At 45.1% G+C, this 26,348-nt stretch overlaps 1 protein-coding gene across 1 annotated transcript in view; it reads right to left on the reverse strand.

Moving 5' to 3' along the window:
• Window positions 1-214: 214 nt before the first annotated feature.
• The window catches only part of TMEM123 (transmembrane protein 123), an 87,041-nt gene continuing 60,907 nt past the window's right edge, over window positions 215-26,348 (reverse strand). Inside the window, exons 3-5 of the mRNA XM_073613074.1 lie at window positions 23,668-23,790; window positions 18,991-19,138; window positions 215-9,293 (exon numbers count right to left, since the gene is read on the reverse strand). Of these exons, the coding sequence (XP_073469175.1) occupies window positions 9,269-9,293; window positions 18,991-19,138; window positions 23,668-23,790 (296 nt within the window). The 3' untranslated portion in view covers window positions 215-9,268. The remainder of the gene's footprint in view (window positions 9,294-18,990; window positions 19,139-23,667; window positions 23,791-26,348) is intronic.

Here is a 26,348-nt window from a genome sequence, read left to right on the forward strand (position 1 = left end):
ACAGGAGTGCAGAACAAACTGTATTCCTGTGCTCCATAGGAGAAGTACAGCCAAACGAGCTCAGGCTGTACTTCTCCTTTAAAGGACAAAGTAAACACTTTTCCTTGTTAAAAAAGAAAAATAAAAAAAAAAAAGAAAAGATTTCAATAAAAAATGTACTACAACACAGAAATATTACCTGCAGAAGAGAGCAAAGAATGCAAGAAAATCAGAATTAAAATAGTGCAAATCATTCTTTTTATTTGTACAGAAAGTTCAGATCAACAATTTATTGGAAACATTTTTAGCAATTTAAAGGCACATTAAAAATATAGATTTTTAAACATAAGCAAAGGTCATGGGAGTTTATTACAATGTATGTGACCTGACCAGTACTTTCAGTGTAACCATATACTTTACAACAGTAACAAAAGCACTTTAAAAACAGCATTACATTCCCATATAAAACAAGCTACTCCCTAAAATCAGTACAATTATTAGAAATATTCACAACTGTGTTTTGGCATCAGCTGAAAAGCTTTTTAAATGCAGCCATAACTAGTAAAACAGATGCACCCTAATGTTACTTTACTTTGGCATGGGGCAGTGTAAAGGACAGATCCATGAATTAGCAAGGAAAGAGAGCAGCTGCACCCACCAAGCAGATTCCTTGTGTAAGGGCAACCGGGCAATGGCTTCCAGGTATGGATATTTCATCCATAGTTGCATTGCTCCTGTTTGGACCAATAAAACCATGTATATACCATACCTATGGCATAAACCTGGAAGCTGGATACATGGTAGTTGTCCCCACTACTCAAGTGATCTCCACTTGGGTCTGATGCCAAGGTGCTGCATTTTGAACACAGGAGGTTGCTTGCTTGGCATGGTGCCATTTACAGAATGTTTTGCATTCTCTGATCAGGCAAGGTGGAGATTGGCACTTCACCGTCCCACCTCATCCAATCAGAGTGCGCTCTCTAAACAGTGCCCGCGCCAAGTGGGCGACTCCTGTATTCACAATGCAGCAGGGCATCCGATCAGCACTGACTGATGTGGTGCCTACTACAGTTTTTTCCACCTACCACAGTGATCCCACAGGTATGGTATTATGCAGTACTAGAACAGTCATCTAGCGCCCATTAAAAAATGTATAAAGTATTACATGTCAGCAAAAATCCTCTCCCACTCAAAAAAAAATCTTTACACTTACCTCTCCTAAAGAGGAACTGCAGTCTGCTCACATAATTTGTAATAAAAACATCTTAGCCATTCTGAAGCTTCCCTCCAACCACTTTGCATATTATTTTATATATACTGGGATTCTGTACTTGCCAAATATGCTGCAGAAATCTCCCTGCACTGAGTCTGGCTGTAGCCATTTTAACTGTGGGCAGCTGAAGCTGCTGCCTGTTCACTTCCTGGATTTACACAGAGCCACACCTCCAGCTCTGCAACTCTCACTGGCGAGAGAGCGAGAGAGAGAGAGAGAGAGAGAGAGAGAGAAAGCCTAGGCTTTTTACCAGACAAGAAACAGGAAGTGGCCTGTATACTTTACTGGCAGAAAAGAAAATATGTCACTATCCAAAGTTAAAACAAAGACAGAAAATTTAATAGATGGAAAAAACACAAAACATTAATGAAGGTCCGCTTAAGCGAGCCAAAACTCTCCCCCCAAAATAGTACAAATTCCTCCTAGCACAAACCCCCCCATCAACCCCCCAAATAAATCCTCACTGTGCTCCTGCCTACCCCTTGTCCTGGCCCTGTATATATGCAGAGTTACATTGGTCCAAAGTAACTATGTAAAAATATCTATATCTGGCATTCTGCTTTAGGTTTTCTTGCTGCACTTTTTACACTCCAACCCTCATAGGATGAATAAGTTCTAAGGCTTTTTGGGAAGTGATGACTCTTGGTCTCTTAGGTCTACAAGTAGTAAGGCTTCATGTACACCGCAGCCCTTAAACTGGAGTTTAGGAGCTTTTGGCGTTTTTTTTTTTTTTTTGTGCCAAAGCTCCTAAACTCAACTCCATAAAAGTTTATGTCAATGTACATATAGGCTTTTAGCAGAGTTTAGGAGCTGCTGCATTTAGTGGAGCTTCAACCTCCTTCTCCTGAAAACGGAAGAATTGCGTTCAGGAGAGAAACGTTTTGACCCCTGGCCGCAAAACACAGCAAAATTGCAATGCAATTTTGCAGCGGTTTGCGTTTTCCATGTCCGGCGGTCATAATAAGCTGTGTGTACATGAAGCCTATGAGATCCAGGGTCGATGAGTTTAAAACCGAGTGTCCCACATGTGTTGCCAAGTTACTGATCGCTTTAAATGAAAATCTTTACTTTTTATGTATTAAAACTGTAAACTTGCTGAACATTTAAGGCCCCTTTCCAGGGTGTTGCAGTGCGTTATGTTAAGGAAGCCCGTATATTTTAAATGTTTTTTGAACAAACATCACCATGTAAAAAAATTGGACATGCACCCTTTCCCCCCCAAAATCAGTTCACCACAATGCAGAGGAGGTTGTCCAGTGCGCTGTGGTGTAATAAAACACATGTAGGTTGAGCTGCGCTTGCAAAGTGTGTCGGGGTGTCAATCAATGAATGGAACACAATACACCGCAGAGGGTGCATTACAGTTACTGCAAAGCCAGGTCTGGCCTAAGGGCCGGTTCACAGCTGAATCGCAGTCTGTGCGATTGCTGTGCAATTCAGTGGGGTGCGATTTTTCAGCCCATTCATTTGCATGCACTACTTTTCAAAAAAACGCACTGCACCAGATTGCATGGTTTTACCACCCCTCAACGTTACATGTGAGCGAGCCCTAACAGAGCCTTGGGTAGTAATACATCCAATCTTTCTCCACTCTATACAAAACTAGAAAAATGTGCCTGCTTCCTGGCCCCCTATACAGAGAAACCGAGCCCCCAACACCCCCCCCCCCCCCCATCTCCTGTCACTAGTAGCTATTTTGTCTGAGTGTAAAATGTAACGTCAGCCTGGAAATCCCCCTTTGAATGTACCTGTAATCCATCTCCAAGCTGGTATTACATGTTAAACATCAAGAGCTCTCAGATATCCTCGTCTCACCGACAGGTGCAAAAACATTTGAGAGATATCCTATTCCACCAACAGCTTTCTCAATAATGATCTTATGCTGAAGTTATGAAAAAAAAAAAACACAATTGCCACACAATTAGATTTGCTGCCACGTGTGATATTCAAGAAAGAGACAGTAACAAGCGCATTCAAGCAGCAGAAGTTAGGACAGAGCACTAATAGTATTACATGCTCACAGATTTGTTTCATTAGTTCATCCTGATAAAAAAAAAAAATTCATGAAACATTCTGCAATAAACAATTTATTTATATTGGTGCCCGATCATTCACAGTTTACATGTACCCCAGCAGCTGTGTCTTGCTCTTTCAGCATCGCTTCCCCGAACTTCCGGTCGGGAAGAGCACACAATGGAGCCTGCCGCAAGGAACTGAGCATTATCGAGCTGCTGGTAAACGATTAAACTTGGAGGTGGGTGGAGTAGGGGCATAGCTCGTCATCCCTAGCTCTGGGGCTTTGTATGACATACACAGTGCAGGGACAGTTGGCAGAGAGGAACGTGGAAGGGTGGCTCCCTTGAACCCTTCAAGGCAATGGAGGCCACCCTAAAACATTAAAGTGTTAAATGATCCACTAGGGTGACAACAATTAAATCGGAGTCACTCCATGAAAAAACAGCGCTAGCTATTTTAATGAGACGCAAATATTATTCTTATAGTGCCCTGTGCATGGGGATATATTATTAAAATGCATATTAATGTATTCACTCCAGTTCACTCCAAAGACATGCTGGTAGGTTAATTGGCTTCTGTCCAAAATTGGCCCTAGTGTATGAATATGAGTTGGGGACCTTGGATTGTGGGCTCCTTGAGGGTAGGGACCGATGTGAGTGTGCGATGTATGTGTGGAGCACTGCGTAAATTGACAGCACTATATGGGTACCTTAAATAAATAATATATAATAGAGAAGCAGCTTAGCAAGAAACAATGTACAGGGGTAGGGATAATTGTAGACACACACCCACTCACTCAGGTTGAACTGGATGGACTGGTTTCTTTATTCAACCTTACTGACTATGCAACTATGTAGCATATGATACAATTCATGTGAAAAAAGAATGCAAAATCCCTCTATAAACAAAAGTGCCACCCACTAGAAAATTTCTAGTAAATGACACTTTTTTGTTTAGAGATATTTCAAATTTTTTTTGGACTTGTCACATGAATTGTATTTATCGCACATTTGTTATATGAGTCATATGTATTTATTAAAATATCCACAGACACAGGGCAATTTAAGAATAATATTTGTGCCTCATTAAAATAGCTAGCGCCGTTTTTTTCACATGGAGTGACTCCGATTTAATTGGCGTCACCCTAGCAGATCATTTAACACTTTAATTACTTGTTTTGTATGCTACAGCAGCTGTCACTTGAGCACTTTAGATTTATTTGTTAAAGCAGTAGTAGTAAAGCCACGTTTTGAAAAATTGCTGACAGGCAGGATTTCTGACAGAAGAGACCCTATCAGTATCTTCCATCATAAAAGCTGTAATGTACACTGACTTGCACATGCAAAGCTCAGTGTACATTTATGGTCCCTGATCTGTGCCATGGTGATGTGACTCCCACACACAGCACAAGGACAGTTGGCTGAGATCTGGGGCAGGACCCACCGGATGGATCACACTGCAGGGCTTCTTTGGCAGTGCAGTCTGCCATAATGTGCTAACAGGCAGGGCATACTAACATATTATGGCATATACCGTATTTATCGGCGTACAACACGCACCCCAATTTAAGAGGGAAGTTTCAGGAAAAAAAAAAAAAATTTTTTGTTTACCCATCTGCAGCCTGTTCTGCGCCCATCTGCAGCCTGCTTTGCGCCCATCCGATCCCTCAATACAGCTCACCATATCTCATATGAAATCACCGAGCCGTCATCTGTTTCCTCGGCTCTCAGTCGGCAGTCACATACAGTCCCGCCCTCACCATCAGCATTGGACCAGCTCCTGTGACAGGCAGAATACTGGTCCAATGCCGGTGGCAGAGGCGGGACTGTGTGTGTGACGTGCGAGCCGAGTTAGAGTCGAGTGAGAGCCGAGTGGAGAGGAGATGACGGCTCGGTGGCTTCCGGCGGTGCTCGTCCCCCTCTTTCCCTTCCGAGGTACGCTGTCGCCGTATAACACGCACCCGCGCTTTTCCCCCTATTTTCAGGGGGAAAAAAAAAGTGTGTTACACGCCGTTAAATACGGTACCTGTAGGGGGCCACAAAAAGAAAAAAAAAAAAAATTGCGGACTTTACTACTGCTTTAAGAGCCAGTTCACGCCAAATGCAGTCCAGTGCATTTTTTTTCTGCATCGAAAACACATGAAGTAGGTTATATGGTTTCCAATAGCATCGTTCACAACAGTGCAGTCAGTTCCAGGGCTTTCAATTTCCAGAAAAAAACCCAAAAAGTAAAACATGCTGCATTTTTCCTGAACTAGACTGTACTGGAACATGGTAAAACGCATCAAAAACCTACTAGACCCCAGTACAGTGAAAAACACAAAGGAAAAAAAAAAAAAAAAAAAAGAACAAAAAGTATCTGGAATGCATCCAGAAAGGCATAAAACATGCATCGGAATGCATCAAAAACGTGCATGCAGAAACACAAGGTAAGTGATGTCAGCTGCTGTAATAGTGAATAAAATTCAGTGTTTAATCCCACTTTAAGCCAGACACATGTGGCTCAAATGTCAGAATTGGAGGAATTTAGAACCATGGGCGGCCCCCCTTGACACCACCTGGCTCGACAAACTGATAGAAAAATGGAAGGAGCCATGTAGAAAATTGTCAGCTGAACAGTGACTGCATCCAATCAGATGTGGTCACTGGTCAGGTATTCAGACAGCCATGGGCGCTGCATCTGTTTGAATAAAACAGCCAGTAGGGGAGATTCCAATAGGAGAGAATTATTGGCGTGCATGGATAGCATTACCAATGGATGCCAGTCTTTATGATCTAAGATCTGATCAGATAGGAAAATAGCTAGTTTAGTCAAAAATTAATATTGTGTGGCGTTTTCCTATAAATGCCATTAATAAAATGTAAAATATTTTTAAAAAACATTTGTGGGAATCTTAAAAAAAAAAAAGGAGGATACAAAAATAGTGGACATCCTCTAAAGGCACTCATTTATGCAGTTTAACAACCGTGATCCTCTTAGCAAAAATGAGCAAATCGATTGCGTTGCTGCGGATTGTATATTTGCCGAGCAAACTTTGGCCCAAGTGTTAAGTGCTACACCGACGTGTTTAGAAATAATATGTACAATGACTTGCTCCAGGCTTAGGTTCCATTTGAACCACGTATATGAAGTTCCGTTGGTGTTACAGTAAACCCTGCAGAGAAGGTTCTGGGCGATGAATATTTAGGACACCGGCCTTACTTGATTCTGCACAGCACTTGTATAAATTGTTTCACGTAAACACAACAGTCTTGCTAAGACCCATTCACCGTGTGAGTGAAGGACTTAAAACAAATGGAACAGAAGTGCAGAGAAAGCATTGATGTGTATTAACCGTGTAAGTGGTTTTGGGAGTTTCATTGGAAGCAGGAACCCTATGAAGAGACAAGCCCTGGATATATAACACACTGCAAACTGATTAAACTGCAAAAAGCACAATTCCTTTACATTAATTACAACTTATAGTGCAAAAAAGTGGTAAAAAAAGCAAAAACAATATTGTTAAAGAGCTGGTTTGCACCTATTTTAAGTTGGTATATGTAAGAAGTGAATAACTCCCTCCTTCCCCGCCCCCAGAATGCTCCTGAACTTGCTCTTTAGGGGCCGATCCATCACTCTTCGGCAACCGGGAGGCATAAATCATGAGACTTGTCTATAGGGGCCCCAAATCCAGTGAACAGAGCCTGGTCAAAGTGTGATATATTTTATATCTTACACAAGAAGAGTAGCAAAAGAGCATACTGATGATCAATGTTCCCCAGTAGTAACGAAATAAGACGACTCTCATAACTGAGAAAGACACATAAGCCTATCATTAGTTGAATATTTGGGCGACCAAAGAGACCTCCTTCAAAAAAAAATGTTAACTGCTTGTTCAGTGCTGGCTGTACTACTTATACATCAAAAACCTAGAACAAACTTGCAGCAAATGAAAGCCATAGAAAAGCTCAAAATAAGTACACCTTGTGCAAAAGAAAAATGCTTCCAAAAAAAAAAAAAAAAAAAAAAAAAAAAAAAAAAAAAGCATTTATTATTTTTCTGCAAATGAGCCTGCAGTGGATCAAGAGTGCAAAGCAGAGGTCCTTGCAGACTTCTTGTACCGACTTTGTTACTGAGCTGGCGGAAGTGTCAATGGAATTCAAATACTGTAACCACTGCACTTGTGTTCCACTGAGCACTGCAGTGGAAAAGGGGACTTGTAGTTCATTCATTTATATATCTCTGTGAATGAAGCTGTGAATGTGGCGCCCTGCACAACAGTTCAAAATTTAATTTTTCTGCTGCTGGGGAGAGGAGCCCCCCCTTCCACATGTTGTCAGAGAAGGGGGAGGGTGGTGGTGTCCACTTATATCCAAAATATGGGTGTAACATGGTCTACAATAGCAAAATTAGAGGGGTGCAGACCACATGCCAACAAAGGCTTCAGCTACAGTCCCTGCATCTTGGCCATGCCTCACTAACACGTTTCACCCTGACTGGGCTTAATCTTAGACTACAATTTAGCTTACCAGCAGAGGTGGTTGATCCATGTGGTGTGCTCCCCCTAATTTTGCTATTGTGATTGTTCCATGGAATGACACATGCTCCTAGAGGGGCTGGCACCCACTGAGGGAAGAGAACCCACGGAAGGACTAACTGGTTTGGACAAACCGTTTGAGCGATTTATTTTTTACATGTAATAAGGTCTAATTGGTGGAGTTAGCCTTTAAATCTATACTTGTTCTAGGTAACTACTGACAGACAGCCAGATAAGTAGCATTTGAGAAGACGCATTTGTTCTGAGCCATTTTAAGAATACTCTACTATGAAGATGTAGTGCAGTACCACAACATAAGGTGCATGCCCTACCCAACGTATGACCAGAAAGAATTCCAATGGCCTTCCTGGAATATGAATTCTTCCCCAGAAATGTTATTTCTGAAGCTGTGCTGGCGTATTCTTATGTGGTCAGCTTAGAGGTCATGGAGTTGCTCTGCTTGCTCTCGAGTCAGTAGGCAGACTGAATGTCCCTCAGTGACTAGGCTCTGGTCATAAGGCTGAAGGCTTACCAACAATCAACTCATTACAGTAGGTGGGCAGGACAATTCCTAAAGACCAAGGTCAGGCTGGGAATAGTATTCTTCTATTGATACGTCTCTTCTCCATACATTTACCAAAATAAAATCTATATTTGGAAAACCATAGAGAAGCTTCGGATACCATACCTGTGCAATAAAGATCAGCTATTTTATAACTTTATGCAGAATAAACAAGGCACACATCTTTTTTTTGTCACAACATCCATCAAACCCAACTGCGATATGAATGACTCTAAAACTGAAAGAGTGGTTGGCAGCAAACACTTTAAGGAAAGGTAGATGACCCAATTGTCTATGACCCAAGATGAGGGAATCGATTGTCTATATACTATGGATCAGGTGCATCAAGCCACATTCAGCAGGTTAGACCTATTACAGTATCATGGCCAATGGCCTGGGCACTTCCGTAGATTCTCCCTTCTCCTACTGCCCATCCTTGAGAACTCTCTACCTACCTGTGATGACCCTCCAATCCCAGTATGCCCAGGCAGGCCAAGTATGGTGGGACTTGCAGTTTTACTATAGCCAATTACAGTTACTTGACCTTCACAACTTACAAAATGTTGCCAGCCAAATTTAGTGGTTCAGTCCAATCAGATCATTTGCTGGTTTTAAGAGAACTAGATTAAGCTGGTGTTCCAATGTTCCAGGAAAAACGAGTACAATAATCTTCTTATTCCTGTAGAGAATAGGAGGAAGGAAGAGAAATGTTTGCTGTTGTACAGAACAGCTTTAGAAAAAAAATGTATGATTTGCAAAAAGATCTTGAGAAAAACCAAGAAGTCCTTTGTATAATGATGCTGTACAATGATAAAAAACATCTGATCCAAATCTTTTCAAGATTATGTTTGCATAACTTCACTTTCCAAAGACGCAAGCAAATTCCTCAGAAAGATTATTGCACAGCGTTCCGCCAGCCACGTTAGATGATCGCTTCGTGCTCATCGCTGCAACAGAGAGATTAAGTGTTACAACAGCAACTGAAACGTGTATTACTCTTCTATCCATAGAGCTGGGCCAATACAGAGCAGAAGGGGGTCCTGTGACAAACTGGAATACACTGTTCCCATTATGGCCAGTTGCAGTGGCAGCTGGTGCTCAATATTTAGGGAAGGCACCCCCCCCCCACACACACACGGAAGACGGACAGGAAGGTAGCGATCAGTCCGGCCTTACCTTAGGAGGCTGCTCCTCCTCCCAGGCAAACAGGAAGTGGGTCTTGAGACCCGATTGGCCAGGAGTCCTAAGACTCCCGGCCAATCGGGTCTCAGGACCCGCTTCCTGATTGACCAGGATGAGAAGCAAGAAGACATTAGCGAATATTAAATTTGCTAATGTCACACAACTGGGTAACCCTTTTGTGAAGCCAATTAGAACCTCAAGCTCTAATCCTGTGCTTAAAAAAAAAAAAAAAACCCATTGAAATGTATGGGTCCGGTGCCCTGAATGTAGATTAGGGGTCGGGCACATGGATTAGGGGGGCGGCGCACCTGCACACCCAATGAAGTGGCCGCCAATGACCAGTTCTGATAAACTATCTGAAATTTGGTTAGAATATGGCCTCATCAGCCACCTCTTGCCTGATATCTTTTGATTGAAAGATTGGAGGAGCTGGGTGGAAAATTGTCAGCCCATCAGCGATGGCATCCAATCGGGTGCATCCAACTTTTGATGGCTGTCCAAAAATACAACCGCCATCCATTTGCACTGAATAGCATGAAAAGAGCTATGTGTTATGTGTATGGTCAGCTTTACCTACACACAAGGTATAAAGTGAGTGAAATAAGTATTTGATCCCCTATCAAATCATCAAGATTTCTGTCTCCCAGGTGTCTTCTATACAGGTAATGAGCTGAGATTACGAACACTCTCTTAAAGGGAGTGCTCCTAATTTCAGCTTGTTACCTGTATAAAAGACACCTGTCCACAGAAGCAATCAATCAGATTCCAATCTCTCCCCCATGGCCAAGACCAAAGAGCTGTCCAAGGACGTCAGGGACAAGATTGTAGGCTGGAATGGGCTGCAAGACCATCACCAAGCAGCTTGGTGAGAGGATGACAACAGTTGGTGTGATTATTCACAAATGGAAGAAACATAAAATAACTGTCAATCTCCCTCGGTCTGGGGCTCCAAGTACGATCTCACCTCGTGCAGTTTTAATAATCATGAGAACGGTGAAGAATCAGACCAGAACTACACAGGAGACTGTTTTCAATGATCTCAAGGCAGCTGGGACCAGAGTCACCAAGAAAACAAATTGGTAACACTATACCGTGAAGGACTGAAATCCTGCAGCGCCCGCAAGGTCCCCCTGCTCAAGAAAGCACATGTACAGGCCCGTCTGATATTTGCTAATGAACATCTGAATGAATCAGAGGAGAATTGGGTGAGAGTGTTGTGGTCAAATGAGACCAAAGTCAAGTTCTTTGGCATCAACTCAACTCGCCGTGTTTGGAGGAGGAATGCTGCCCATGACCCAAAGAACCCCATCCCCACGTCAAACATGGAGGTGGAAACATTATGCCTTGGGGGCATTTTTTCTGCTAAGGGGACAGGACAACTTCACCGCATGAAAGGGATGATGGATGGGGCCATGTTCCGTCAAATCTTGGGCGAGAACCTCCTTCCCTCAGCCAGGGCATTGAAAATGGATGGGTATTCCAGTATGACAATGACCCAAAACACACGGCCAAGGCAACAAAGGAGTGGCTCAAGAAGCACATTAAGGTCATGGACTGGCCTAGCCAGTCTCCAGACCTTAACCCCATTAAAAATATGTGGAGGGAGCTGAAGGTTTGAGTTACCAAATGTCAGCCTCGAAACCTTAATGACTTGGAGAGGATCTGCAAAAAAGGAGTGGGACAAAATCTCTCCTGAGATGTGTGCAAACCTGGTGGCCAACTACAAGAAACGTCTGACCTCTGATTGCCAACAAGGGTTTTGTCACCAAGTACCAAGTCATGTTTTGCAAAGGGGTCAAATACTTATTTCACTCATTAAAATGCAAATTTATAACTTTTTTAAAATGCATTTTTCTGGATATTTTTGTTATTCTGTCGCTCACTGTTAAAATAAACCTACCATTAAAATTACAGACTGATCATTTCTTTGTCAGTGGGCAAACATACAAAATCAGCAGGGGATCAAATACTTTTATCCCTCACTGTACCTACAATGGAGAGTTGTTTTTTTTTACCCCTTCTACGTCCAGGCCATCGAGTACAATGAGAACTTTTTAAAAAATGTTTTAAATATATTTTCTATGTCTAGGAATTTACTTTCGTTCAACAGCTTCCTTTCTAACTGGTGTCCTACATTGGCCTTAATATTGTTATTCATCTACTAAAGTCTTGCAGTGACACTTTTTTCTATGTAAAGTGAGAATGTCTGGAAAGTTAAAGAATATCTAAAGCCAAAAAACAAAATGTAATACATTTCAGCTTACCAGTCCTTAGATCAGGGGTCTCAAACCGGCGGCCCTCCAGCTGTTGGGAAACTACAAGTCCCATCATGCCGCTGCCTGTGGGAGTCATGCTTGTAATGTCTCCTGGGCTGTCAGCCTTGCAATGCCTCATGGGACTTGTAGTTTTGCAACAGCTGGAGGGCAACCAGTTTGAGACCCCTGCCTAGATGCAGTAGCTACATTCGATTTTTTTCCTCCATCTGGTGATCCTGTCAATAACACACTTCCTATCATAGGGTGACAAACTCGCTGCACTGTATCTATGGAGCCGCAGCACTGTCACCTTAGGACATGAAATGTGTTAGGACTACAAAACACCTACCCCTTGCCTCATTTACCATAACAAAGGGGAGATGCTGTGTATTTAACATAACTGGGCAGGGCTGATTGCACTACAGAGAGCACAGAAGAGCACTGGATTACTGGCAGGATTAACAGGTATTATTTGGACTTCGTATAACAAAACACTTTTGATGGTACATTTAACACAGTGGTCTGCAAACTGTGGCTCTTTGCTTGCCTTTATCTGGCCAACGAGACACCAACGTCGGGACACCCTTCCTCCCAGCGACACCAACGTCGGGACACCCTTCCTCCCAGCGACACCAACGTCGGGACACCCTTCCTCCCAGCGACACCAACGTCGGGACACCCTTCCTCCCAGCGACACCAACGTCGGGACACCCTTCCTCCCAGCGACACCAACGTCGGGGACACCCTTCCTCCCAGCGACACCAACGTCGGGGACACCCTTCCTCCCAGCGACACCAACGTCGGGGACACCCTTCCTCCCAGCGACACCAACGTCGGGGACACCCTTCCTCCCAGCGACACCAACGTCGGGGACACCCTTCCTCCCAGCGACACCAACGTCGGGGACACCCTTCCTCCCAGCGACACCAACGTCGGGGACACCCTTCCTCCCAGCGACACCAACGTCGGGGACACCCTTACTCCCAGCGACACCAACGTCGGGGACACCCTTACTCCCAGCGACACCAACGTCGGGGACACCCTTACTCCCAGCGACACCAACGTCGGGGACACCCTTACTCCCAGCGACACCAACGTCGGGGACACCCTTACTCCCAGCGACACCAACGTCGGGGACACCCTTACTCCCAGCAACACCAACGTCGGGACACCCTTCCTCCCAGCGACACCAACGTCGGGACACCCTTCCTCCCAGCGACACCAACGTCGGGACACCCTTCCTCCCAGCGACACCAACGTCGGGACACCCTTCCTCCCAGCGACACCAACGTCGGGACACCCTTCTTCCCAGCGACACCAACGACGGGACACCCTTCCTCCCAGCGACACCAACGACGGGGCACCTTTCCTCCCAGCGACACCAACGACGGGACACCCTTCCTCCCAGCGACACCAACGACGGGACACCCTTCCTCCCAGCGACACCAACGACGGGACACCCTTCCTCCCAGCGACACCAACGACGGGACACCCTTCCTCCCAGCGACACCAACGACGGGACACCCTTCCTCCCAGCGACACCAACGATGGGACACCCTTCCTCCCAGCGACACCAAGGACAGGACACCCTTCCTCCCAGCGACACCAAGGACAGGACACCCTTCCTCCCAGCGACACCAACGACGGGACATCCTTCCTCCCAGCGACACCAACGACAGGACACTCTTCCTCCCAGGGACAACAAGGACAGGACACCTTTCCTCCCAGCAACATCAACGTCGGGACACCCTTTCTCCCACTGACACCAATAATGGGACACTATTCCTCTCACTGACATCCATGACGGGACACTATTCCGCCTAGTGACACCCATGACGGGACACCATTCCTCACAATGATACCAATGATGGGGACACTATTTCTTCCAACCACAGGTGCTATGTAGCCGCTTTAAGAACAGTAAACTACCCTTAATTTAGGACGATTGGACACCCCTGGTTTAACAGAGGGGAGCAAAACAGGGAAGTCCATTGGTCAGGTTTACATAACCTAAGTGGCTATACGCTTATTCAAGTTTACATCTCAACTCCAGCCAATCGTATTAAAATTTTAATAGGGTTAAACCCCGTTTTTTATTTTTAATAGAGCAAGGAAGGGTTCAAATTCGGACAGTGTTTATTATTGCCTCTAATATTCAATGCATTCTATCCACAGAAACTACATTGCTAGTTAGAAAAACAGGCATGCCGTCTAGTGGAAAGAAAGCAGTACTACATACATCAGATCAAAGAGAATAATATAAGTCCAATATAATCTGTAAAACACACATTTCTCTTGAGCCCTGCGATAAGTTGAACTCTAAGAATTGTGGTAATCTATATGTTTTTCAGAATGACCAATGAGCAAAGTCTCTTGGCTTTCCAATTGGCTGCATATCCTTCACATTGGAAATGGAAATTTTATGAAATTCCAAGGCTCATTATTTCCCCCCCCAGGAGCCTGCAAAGCATTGCAGCCGTGGATCAATGAATCAATGGGTGCACAGGTAAGATCCAGCAGACAGGTCATCCAGCTTTCTTGCCTGTACTTCTATACGGGCTTTCCGTTTCAAAGCTGGAGGTAGTGTCAATTGACTAGGAGGGCGCTCATCATGGGGAGGTGCTGGAGCCTAAACAGGGGTGTAACATGCTCCAAAAGTAAACTTAGCATTTAAAATCTCCCAATGAAGTTTAATTTGTTCTGGGATATGGATCTCAATATTTAAACCCAGCAGCAGATTTTAAATCACACACCAGCTACTTTGCAGTAACCCAAACATGTGATAAACACATAGGGGTGTATTAAAAAAAAAAACAAAAAAAACAAAGTTATATGTCCCATTATACTGCATGAACATTTAATTATGTGCTAAAATAAATGTTATTAGGCTATTTTATCCCCAGGTTGAATGTTCTTCATGAATCAGGAGACTACCACATTATGGATACTAAATGGAGCTAATGAACATAGGAAATAAATTCCTATGTTCACCAGCTCCATCTTGTGGCCATAATGTGGTATATTTATTACGCCTCTATTCTTTACCACTTAAGGACCAGCCTCCTTTTGAGATTTTGGTGTTTACAAGTTTAAAACAGTTTTTTTTTTTGCTAGAAAATTACTTAGAACCCCCAAACATTATATATTGTTTTTTTCCTAACACCCTAGAGAATAAAATGGCGGTCATTGCAATACTGTTTCACACCGTATTTGCGCACGTTTTCATATGCGGGCGCTACTTACGTATGCGTTCGCTTCTGCGCGCGAGCTCGTCGGGACGGGACGCATTAAAAAAAAACATTTTCCTATTTATTTTGAAAAAAAAAAGTGAATAAAAAAAAAAAATGTCATTTTAAAAAATGGCCCTTTAAGACGTATGGGCAGAAGTGACGTTATGACATTGCTTCCGTCCTGCTATGGTATGGAGACGGGTGGGGGCCATCTTCCCCTCACTCGTCTCCATACCCGGCCACGGACAGGTCTCGATTGCCTCCGCCGCTGCTCCGGTAAGCGGCGGAGGGCGCTGGTGGCACCTCTCCCGCCGCCGATAAGGTGATCTTGCAGCGAATCTGCCGCAGAGACCACCATTATCGAAAACACAAACGGCTCCTGAAGAGATGGATACCTCGGTTGTGGAAGCAGCTGCTGCCTTTACCGAGATATCCATCTTCAAAATGCTGACGTATATGTACACAGGAGACGGTCGGCAAGTGGTTAAAAGAAAAGTTCAATAATTGAAAAACAAAAAAACAAAAACACAATTATACTCACCTAGGAGGATGCTGCATCTGTACCCTGCTAGCTCTAAGACTGAGAACTGAACGACCAAACACCGCTGATTGCTCAACTCTCAGTCTTCAGGCTGCAGAGAGCTGGCGATTAACAATAACTGCTCACTGGAGAGCTGGGCTGTGGAGGGGGTCTAGGCCTCTGGGTGGATCCCAACCATATGGTTGGGAAGTTCTCAGAACGTAGACCAGCTCTGTGACGGCAGCCGACAGTGGGCTTTAGCCTGCTGTCAACTGAAAACGGGTCACAGGAGTGCAGAACGCACTACACTGCTGTGATCCATAGCAGAAGTACAGCCAAAAAAAAGCAAGGGTGCTCATCAGGGGGGAAGTGCTGGAGCATGTTGCACCCTAAACACAGATGTCACATGCTCCAAAAGTGAACTTGGCCTTTAAAATCTCCCAAAGAAGATTAAGTTGCTGTGTGACGTAGATCATTTTTAAACCTAGCAGATGTAAATCACACAACTACTTTGCAGTAACCAGATACCTAACCCGAACACATAGGGGTGCATTTAAAAAAATTGCAAAGTTATTCATCCTGTTAGACCCCTTTCCCACTCAGGCGTTTTTTAGGCGCTTTAGCGCTAAAAATAGCGCCTGTAAAGCGCCTGAAAGAAGCCTCAGCTGCAAACCCAGTGTGAAAACCCGAGTGCTTTCACACTGGGGGCGCTGCGCTGGCAGGGCGTCAGAAAAGGTCCTGCAAGCAGCTTCTTTGCAGTGCATTAGGAGCGGTGAACTCACCGCTCCTAAAGCGCCCCTGCCCATTGAAAACAATGGGGCAGCGCTGCTATACCGCTGGCAAAACGTTTTGCGGGCGGATTGAACCCCTTTTCGGCCGCTAGCGGGGGTTAAAACCACCCCGCTAGCGGCCGAATAGCGCCGGTAAAAATAGCGCCGCTTTACCGCTGACGCCCGGGGCGGCACAGTGTGAAAGGGCTCTTATACTGCACAAAGATTTATTCTGTGCAAAAACAAATGTTATTAGCATATTAGGCTATTTTTTCTCCAGGTTGAATGTTGTTCTTCATATACGATAAGCTCTAACGAGCAGGGCCCTCTGATTCCTCCTGTATTGAATTGTATTGTACTTGTACTGTCTGCCCCATGTTGTAAAGCGCTGCGTAAACTGTCGGCGCTAAATAAATCCTGAATAATAATAATAATAATAATAGATTAGAGTGAATCAGAAAACTACTGTGTTGTGGCCACTAGATGGAGCTGATGAACATAGGAACCTATCTAGTGACCATAATTTGGCATTTTGCTTACTGCTCTATTCTTTATGAAGAATAACAGTCAACTTCCGGGGTCTCAAACTGGCGGCCCTCCAGCTGTTGCAAAACTACAAGTCCCATCATGTCTGCCTGTGGGAGTCATTGTCATGCTTGTAACTGTCATCCTTGCAATGCAACATGGGTCTTGTAGTTTCGCAATAGCTAGAGGGCCGCCAGTATCAGACCCCTGGTCCACTTGGGCAGAAAAAAATGTCCTTTGACTGCATTTTCACAGAACAAATGTACATGCAGTTTTCACAGGAAGAAAAGCTCTGCAAATTTTTTATAAATAGGTTACGTTAGAGGTTACGTTCAGAAATGCCCAATTTCTGCAATTTTCCTTACTTTGCATGAGCCATTTAAGAGGACTTGCACTCATATCAATTGTAAATGGACATTAGCAATTAACTGAAAGCTCCAAGCAGTGTCCACACATAACCAACCTTCATTCTTTTCTTGAATGACTTGGGAGCCCTAAAATCTGAGGCACTCTCATACGCCAACATTAACTAGATAGTTGAAGCCTGTGCTGTGCCCTGTCCTCTTTTACAGGTTTTCTCCAAGTCCATTAGTCAGCTGGAGCCCATAGAGATACCCAAAACTTCCAGCTATGGGGCAGCGTGTTACCTCCTCTCCTTCCTCCAACTATGCATGGTCAGACCCAAGCATGGGAGTAGGAGGGCGACGTCTTTAGCCCTATGTAGGCTCTGACACAGACATGGAGCTTACACAGAGCTTTCCACTTGGAGCTTTCACAGACAAGCTAAGGTAGGCTATAAAGAGAACCTGTTACTTTGTCCTAAATAGGCATATATCATTAGCCCATTAGATTCCAAATAAGCTTATTAAGCACCTCTAATGAGCTTAAGTCTTTATACTGTTTAATGTAGGTTCTTTGGAGAAGCCTGTACACCTCCAGGCAGCTTTCACAATAAAATGTGGAGAATGGACTCAAAGAGAGTGTGGGTTGGAGACATGGACCAGATCCTGCACCAACCAATATGTACAGGTAAACAATTAAAAACAAAAAACTGTTGAACAGGTAAGAATGAGGGACCGGAAATTCCATAGATTGCCACGATCGTTGTGCGTTGATTTCACCTGGAAGTGGAAGCCGGTACTCGGTTTTGACAGGTATCCGCCCCCCCCCCTCCCAAAAGTGCCAAATGTGGCAGTGGAGCGTGCGAACAAGCGGATCTTCCCCTTCTGGGTGAAGCTCTGCTTTATATACTGATCTGACACAAGTAGAAAGATAAGAAATTCTGACTTTGCTCGGACTTTCTTTTTTACTTAAAATGGGTTGTAAAGGCAGAAGGTTTATCTTAATGCATTTTATGCATTAGGATAAAAAAAACCCTTGTGTGTAGCAGCCGCCCCAGCACCCCCTAATTATCTGAGCTCCATCTCTCTCCAGCGATGTCCACGAATGCCTAAGCCTTCCGGGACACTCCTCCTGATTGGCTGAGACACAGCAGCGACCCCATTGGCTCCCACGGCTGTCAAAGTCAGTCAGTCCCCACAGTCAGCAGTTTCCTATGGGGTCACTTGATAGGAGGGAGGGGCCAGGAGCAGCAAAGAGGGATACGAGAAGAGGAGGATCCAGGCCAGTGATGGCGAACCTTGGCACTCCAGATGTTTTGGAACTACATTTCCCATGATGCTCATGCACTTTGCAGTGTAGTTGAGCATCATGGGAAATGTAGTTCCAAAACATCTGGGGTGCCAAGGTTCACCATCACTGATCCAGGCTGCTCTGTGTAAAACCACTGCACAGGGCAAGTAAGTAGAACATGTTTGTTATTTAAAAAAACAAATTGAGACTTACAATCACTTTAATGCTTGCTTGGGCTCAGAACTACATTGAGAGAACCCTGCTGGAAATTAAACCCAATGTTGCCAGATTAAAGTGCTACCAATAAACCACAGTGCTGCTCAGACACACCAATCCATGGTAAACTCCACCTTATTGCCAAAAATAACAAATCAGGTGTTAGCATTTGGTAACCTGCGCTACAAAAAAGAATTGCCAGCTAGATTTATTCTGGAATTGAAGCAACATGCATATACTGTCCTTGGAACTGCATGAAGCAAATAATTAAAAACCGAGCGATACAGAATAAAAATAATGAAGCTTCTACTTACATGGTGCGGTAGCGGACTCCCCTCTTGGAGTTATAAAAACGACACCCAAAGTACGCTATTGCCAGGATGCTCAGCGTCAACACAATCCCACCAATAAAACTACCCAAGTCAAATCCTGATATCTTCTGTGTTCCTGAGGAAATAGTACCTGTGTACAAAACACATCACATGTAGTGTATATTTCTTGCCCATAAAATGACCCACCAAAAACAAAAAAATGCCCTACTCCTAATGTGTATAAATTATAATATATATATATATATATATATATATATATATATATACACACACACACACACACACACACACACACACACACTACCTAAAAAACACACAAACACCAAAACTAATGCTGACCCTAATGCCCCGTACACACGCCCAGAATTTCTGACAACAAATGTTCGATGTGAGCTTGTTGTCAGGAAATTCCGACTGTGTGTAGGCTCCATCGGACATTTGTTGACGGAATTTCCGACAATAAAAATTTGAGAGCTGGATCTCAAATTTTCCAACAACAAAATCCGTTGTCGGAAAATTCCGAGCGTGTGTACACAATTCCGACGCACAAAATTCTATGCATGCTCCGAATCAAGCAGAAGAGCCGCACTGGATATTGAACTTCATTTTTCTCGGCTCGTCGTACGTGTTGTACGTCACCGCGTTCTTGACGTACGGAATTTATGACATATACAAGACAAGTTTGAGCCAACAGCCGTCGGAAAAAAATCCAGGATTTTGTTGTCGGAATGTCCAAGCGTGTGTACGCGGCATAACACTAACCTAGATCAAGCTGCGATGTATTTTATATTTTTGTTTTTTTTAACAAACCTTTATTTCAGGTACTTATATAGCACCAAGAATTTACACAGTGCTTTACATATATAGTACATTCACATCAGTCCCTGCCCTCAAGGAGCATACAATATATATTTTTTCACAGACTTATCTAGAGAATAAAAAAAAAAAAAAAAACGGAGGGGAATTTACCAAAACTGTAGCAGACAGAATCTGGAGCAGCTGTGCATAATAATTAATCAGCTTCTATGTTTCATATTCAAAAATTAAACTACAGTGAGCATAAAAAAAAGAACCACCCCCCTTTAAAAAATATTTACATGTTGTTGCTTTGCAGCCTGAAAGTAAGACACAGTGTTTTATCCAGCTGCAGTGGCGGCCCTTTCTAACCACTCCCACTTCTCATAAGCCCCAACCCTTACATAATCCAGCCACTCCGTCCCCTGTATTCCACTTGCTTCCACCCATATAGTGTCAAGAGTATACAGCCCAGCATTACAGACAGGGCATATAGCCCAGCATTACAGACAGGGTCTGGGGTGGAACCGCCCCCCCCCGCACCAGATGTTACATTTGATGGTGACCGTTTGTGGACTGCAGTCTTCAAGTCATTCCACAGATTTTCAATGGGGTTTAAGTCTGGGCTCTGACTAAACTATGCAAGGACATTCACCTTTTTCTCCTTCAACCACTGTGTGATCATTTTTGCTTTGGATCATTGTCATGTTTGAAGGTAAACCTTCTTCCCATTGACAACTTTCTGGCAGAGGGCAGCAGATTTTTATCAAACATTTGACAGTATTTTGCCACATCCATTTTTCTTCTATCCTGACAAGTGCTCCAGTCCCTGCTGCAGAGAAACACCCCCATAACAGGATATTACCACCTCAATGCTCTACTGTGGGAACGGTGTTATGTGGATGGCGAGCTGTATTGGATTTCCACCAGATCGATAGTTTGGCGCTGAGGCCAAATAATTCAATTTTAGTCTCATCTGATCAGAACACCTTTTTTTTACGTGGCCTCAGAATCTTCAAGGTACATTTTGGCAGAGCTCAGTCATGGCTGCATGTGACCTTTCTCCAGGAGTGTTTTTTTTTTCTTGCAACCCTCCCTTACAAGCCACATTTGTGGAGAATTTGTGATATTGTTATCACATGCACACAATGACCACTCTGTCATTAATTCCTGCAACTGCTTCAGAGTTTCTGACGGCCTCTTGGTTGCCTCTCTCACCAGTTTCCTCCTGGCTCTTTCATCCAGTTTGGATCGACGTCCTGATCCAGGGAGGGTCTCTGGTGTACCAAATACCTTCCACTTCACTGTGCTTCTAGTCAATGATAAAGCCTTTGAAATGTTTTTTTAGCCATCTCCTGACTTGTGCCTGTCCACAACTTTATCCCAGAGATCTTTTGACAGTGCCCTGCAACCCATAGTTGATTGTTTGCTTCAGTTGCACTACCAGAGACTGAAATGCTCTAGGAAAGCTCTTTTCATGCTGAGCTAATCAAGCTGATCACAGCTATAAGTCAAATGGCTTTGTGTGTCATCGAGAAGGTGATTATCTCACACTTGATTGAGTTTACAATAAGTCAAATGTTACAGAACCCCCCCAGTACAATAGGACTTTAGCGGCAACACATGGAATGGATCAAAAAATTATATAAAATGTTATTGTTACATAGGTAAAATAGGTGTATACATCACAACTCTAAAACATAACAGGACATACTAAAGTGATTGCTGATGAATGAAATGTTGAAATGACAATATCTTCTCTCTGTGCCACGCAACATAGCCACAGAGAGAAGATATCGTCATTTCAACATTTGATTCATCAATCACTTTAATATGTCCTGTTATGTTTTAGAGTTGTGATGTATACACCTATTTTACCTATGTAACGATACAATTTTACATTTTATAGAATTTTTTGATTTCATGTGTTGCCATTAAAGTCCTATTGTACTAGGGGGTACCATTTGACCCATTTTCAATTTGTTGGGGATGTTGGCCTCCTCAGGTGTTCCACATTTTCTACTTTGATTGAGTTTACAAGTCATTTTTTAGGAGGAGGGTGATCCTTTTTCCAACTCAGGGATTCTGTTTTTGAATAAAAAAAAAAATTCTGACCTGTTGGTGTACCTTTCACTTGGATGTTATAAGTTGCACTGTGTATAAAGCTAGATAAAAACAAAAAACATGTCTGTCTTCATTTCAGGCTGCAAAGCAACAAAATGTGATTTTAAAAAGGGGAGGGCGATTCTTTTCTATACCCACTGTAAAGGAAAAACTTTTTTTCCCTGTTTTGGAGAGAGTAAAGGAGGGTTATAACCACTTTTGGTTTATTTTTTTGCCATCTGTGCCCCATTGCAGGGATTTACTTTCACTTCCCGTCCCATAGCCAAACAGGAAGAGTGGAAATCCCCCCCAAAAATTTAAGGGAATCCCTTGTGGACCTGCAGGTCACCAGAACGAGTGTCCCCAATGGAAGATTTCCCCTTTATTACCTTTCTGGGGACAACCCAAAATTTGGGACTTTCAATGATAATGGTAAACAGGACAAATAGAGAGGGTGAATCTCCTTTAACAGGGACAGAGACCACAATAAAAACGGACAGGTGTTCTAATCCATCTTCTCTCTATCCAAAATTTAAAAGAAAAAAAAAAAAAAAAAAAAAGTTCTGCCTTTAGTTATACTTCAACTGAACAAATTGTAGCTGGAAGCCAATTGGTTGCAATGTACAGTTGTTCCAGATTCTGCTACCGTTCTTATAAAATTCCCCCTAATGTATAATTTTTTTCCTCACGAAGGATATGGATTCAAGGGAGGTGTCAAAAACAAATGATCATTGTGACTGGTGATGAGGGAGCGAGATTTTCCTGGTTTCTGAATGCAAGACTGTATTTGCACCTCAGCGTTCTGAATCCCGGGCAGATTTGATGCAATACTGCGTGTGATTTCAAAGTGCTGAGGTGTGAATGACAAAACGCAGAAGACACATTTGAGTTGCCATTCATTTAAATGGCACATAAATTTGCGGCTTGGTTCTGCCGCAAATGTGGCACGATAAATGCAATTGCAGCAAACCGCATCGTGTTATGCTTATTGTCCAAAAAAAGTTCAGGAGCTACTTTTGGGCGACATGCTTCACGCAAAGCGGATTGCCGCAATTGCAACACGATTTATTACACGAAATTCGTGGCAGAACCGCACCGCGATTTTAGGTACCATTCAAATGAACGGCATCTCAAAGGTGCGTTCTGCGATTTGTCATTCACACCTCGGCGTGATTCAAAACACGAGGTGTAAATGCAGCCTTAGTCGGAGACCACGAACTATCGGTGACAGCCGAGTCTTCATGCTGGGAGTGCAACATCAACAAATGATTATGTCTGTGTGCAAAAGACCCAAGACTATGTTTAGACTTGCGTTTAAACTGCTGTGCCTCTGAAACGCAATCTGCGCCAAGATCACTTTTCAGAGAAGCTTAACATGCGGCGAGGAGGCGAGATGCCTCTCTACCACTTATTTTGACTGAATAAATGCCACACCAACGTGATGCCACTGTGTGCAACCCATACCATTGCAGAGCATTTGCGGCGCATTTCCATTCGCTTGATTTTTGCTGCTGCTGCAAAGCATCGCAACCTGTGAACACCCCCATTCACTGCCTCTGAAGCCTAAGATGGGGGTGGAGGGGGTTGGTGCTAAAAACATGGCTCAGAAATGTGTTTTTAACACCTCCCAACAGCAGGTCTGAAGAAGCCCTGAGAATGGGGGGTTTGGGTTTCTTTTGCCCCTATTACAGTACCAATAATCTCTCCGGCTATTTTGTCTGATTAGAACATTGCTGGAAGTATTTCTACTACAATACATACTGGTCACAGAGCTGGCGGTGGTGGAAGATCCTTTGGCTGGAGAGGTTACTGGGGGTTTCAGCGTTCCTTTAGTAGTCGTAGAAGCGGTGGTACTTGGTGGTGGTGGTGGTGGTGGTGGTGGACCTGAGAATATGAACGACATTAGAATATCAATAAAACATAAAGATGAATCTACTTTATAATATATTATATAATAATAATGTCTAGTACAGTGCTGTGTGGTCTTCGTTTTCTTCACAGTTCAGGTTGTTGGGTCATTTTGGCCCTGTCCACTTTTCTAAGGTCAGCTGATTGATGTATGATGGTCTCTTAGCAAATGAAGCAATTATGTTGGCAGAGAGAACGGCTGTTGAACCCACCCCAGCCTGACTTTAAAGTGCTGGGCACGTTCTGCCTCACAGTTTAGTAGAGGTGCCACGTATGGTGGGACCTACTACAAATCCAGTTCTAGTGCCTCTCACCTGCATAATTGGAACACAATTTATGAAAAGCTGAAGTCTATTAAACCCCAACATTGAAATGCTCTTATTTTCTCCACTTGGGTCTGTTAAATATAATATTAAAAACACAGTTTATCTGTTTGACAAGAAAAAAATAAATGTGTTGATCCTGCCAGAAGCCCTCAGTCCCCCCCCCTTTAACCCCACTGCCCTCAGTCCTCCCCCCCCCCCTTAAACCCCCCTGCCCTCGGTGTCCCCCTCTTTAACCCCACTGCCCTCGGTGTCTCCCCCCCCTTTAACCCCACTGCCCTCGGTGTCTCCCCCCTTTAACCCCACTGCCCTCGGTCTCCCCCCCCCTTTAACCCCACTGCCCTTAGTCCACCCCCTTTAACCCCAGAAGCCCTCAGTCCCTCCCTTTAACCCCACTGCCCTCGGTCTCCCCCCCCCCCCTTTAACCCCACTGCCCTCGGTGTCTCCCCCCCCCTTTAACCCCACTGCCCTCGGTCTCCCCCCCCCTTTAACCCCACTGCCCTCGGTCTCCCCCCCCCCCTTTAACCCCACTGCCCTCGGTCTCCCCCCCCCCTTTAACCCCACTGCCCTCGGTGTCTCCCCCCCCCTTTAACCCCACTGCCCTCGGTCTCCCCCCCCCCTTTAACCCCACTGCCCTCGGTGTCTCCCCCCCCTTTAACCCCACTGCCCTCGGTCTCCCCCCCCCTTTAACCCCACTGCCCTCGGTCTCCCCCCCCCCCTTTAACCCCACTGCCCTCGGTCTCCCCCCCCCTTTAACCCCACTGCCCTCGGTCTCCCCCCCCCCCTTTAACCCCACTGCCCTCGGTCTCCCCCCCCCCCTTTAACCCCACTGCCCTCGGTCTCCCCCCCCTTTAACCCCACTGCCCTCGGTCTCCCCCCCCCCTTTAACCCCACTGCCCTCGGTCTCCCCCCCCCCCCTTAACCCCACTGCCCTCGGTCTCCCCCCCCCCTTTAACCCCACTGCCCTCGGTCTCCCCCCCCTTTAACCCCACTGCCCTCGGTCTCCCCCCCCTTTAACCCCACTGCCCTCGGTCTCCCCCCCCCTTTAACCCCACTGCCCTCGGTCTCCCCCCCCTTTAACCCCACTGCCCTCGGTCTCCCCCCCCCTTTAACCCCACTGCCCTTAGTCCACCCCCTTTAACCCCAGAAGCCCTCAGTCCCTCCCTTTAACCCCACTGCCCTCGGTCTCCCCCCCCCCTTTAACCCCACTGCCCTCGGTCTCCCCCCCCCTTTAACCCCACTGCCCTCGGTCTCCCCCCCTTTAACCCCACTGCCCTCGGTCTCCCCCCCTTTAACCCCACTGCCCTCGGTCTCCCCCCCCCTTTAACCCCACTGCCCTCGGTCTCCCCCCCCCTTTAACCCCACTGCCCTCGGTCTCCCCCCCCCTTTAACCCCACTGCCCTCGGTCTCCCCCCCCCTTTAACCCCACTGCCCTCGGTCTCCCCCCCCCCCTTTAACCCCACTGCCCTCGGTCTCCCCCCCCCCCTTTAACCCCACTGCCCTCGGTCTCCCCCCCCTTTAACCCCACTGCCCTCGGTCTCCCCCCCCCTTTAACCCCACTGCCCTCGGTCTCCCCCCCCCTTTAACCCCACTGCCCTTAGTCCACCCCCTTTAACCCCAGAAGCCCTCAGTCCCTCCCTTTAACCCCACTGCCCTCGGTCTCCCCCCCCCTTTAACCCCACTGCCCTCGGTCTCCCCCCCTTTAACCCCACTGCTCTCGGTCTCCCCCCCTTTAACCCCACTGCCCTCGGTCTCCCCCCCTTTAACCCCACTGCCCTCGGTCTCCCCCCCCTTTAACCCCACTGCCCTCGGTCTCCCCCCCCTTTAACCCCACTGCCCTCAGTCCCCCCCCCCCCCTTAACCCCACTGCCCTTAGTCCACCCCCTTTAACCCCAGAAGCCCTCAGTCCCTCCCTTTAACCCCAGAGCCCTCAGTCTCTCCCTTTCACATCAGAGTCTTCAGTTTCTGGTTGAGAAACACTGCTTTAGCCCCCACATTCACATTTAAGCACAGAATATGTAGGCGATTGAGACTTTTTTTTTGTGCATTTTAAAGTGTGCCATACAGGTTCTCACACACTCCCTTCTTGACAATCTGAATTTCCAACCAAATTAAAACATTTTTTTAGCAATGAAAGCCCCAGAATTTCTTAAATGTCCTTTCAATGTGGAAACCCCCTGAGGATGAAATGAATAAACCAGAAGGAATTGG

Source organism: Aquarana catesbeiana, linkage group LG02, assembly GCF_042186555.1.
Source record: "Aquarana catesbeiana isolate 2022-GZ linkage group LG02, ASM4218655v1, whole genome shotgun sequence".
Taxonomy (NCBI): domain Eukaryota; kingdom Metazoa; phylum Chordata; class Amphibia; order Anura; family Ranidae; genus Aquarana; species Aquarana catesbeiana.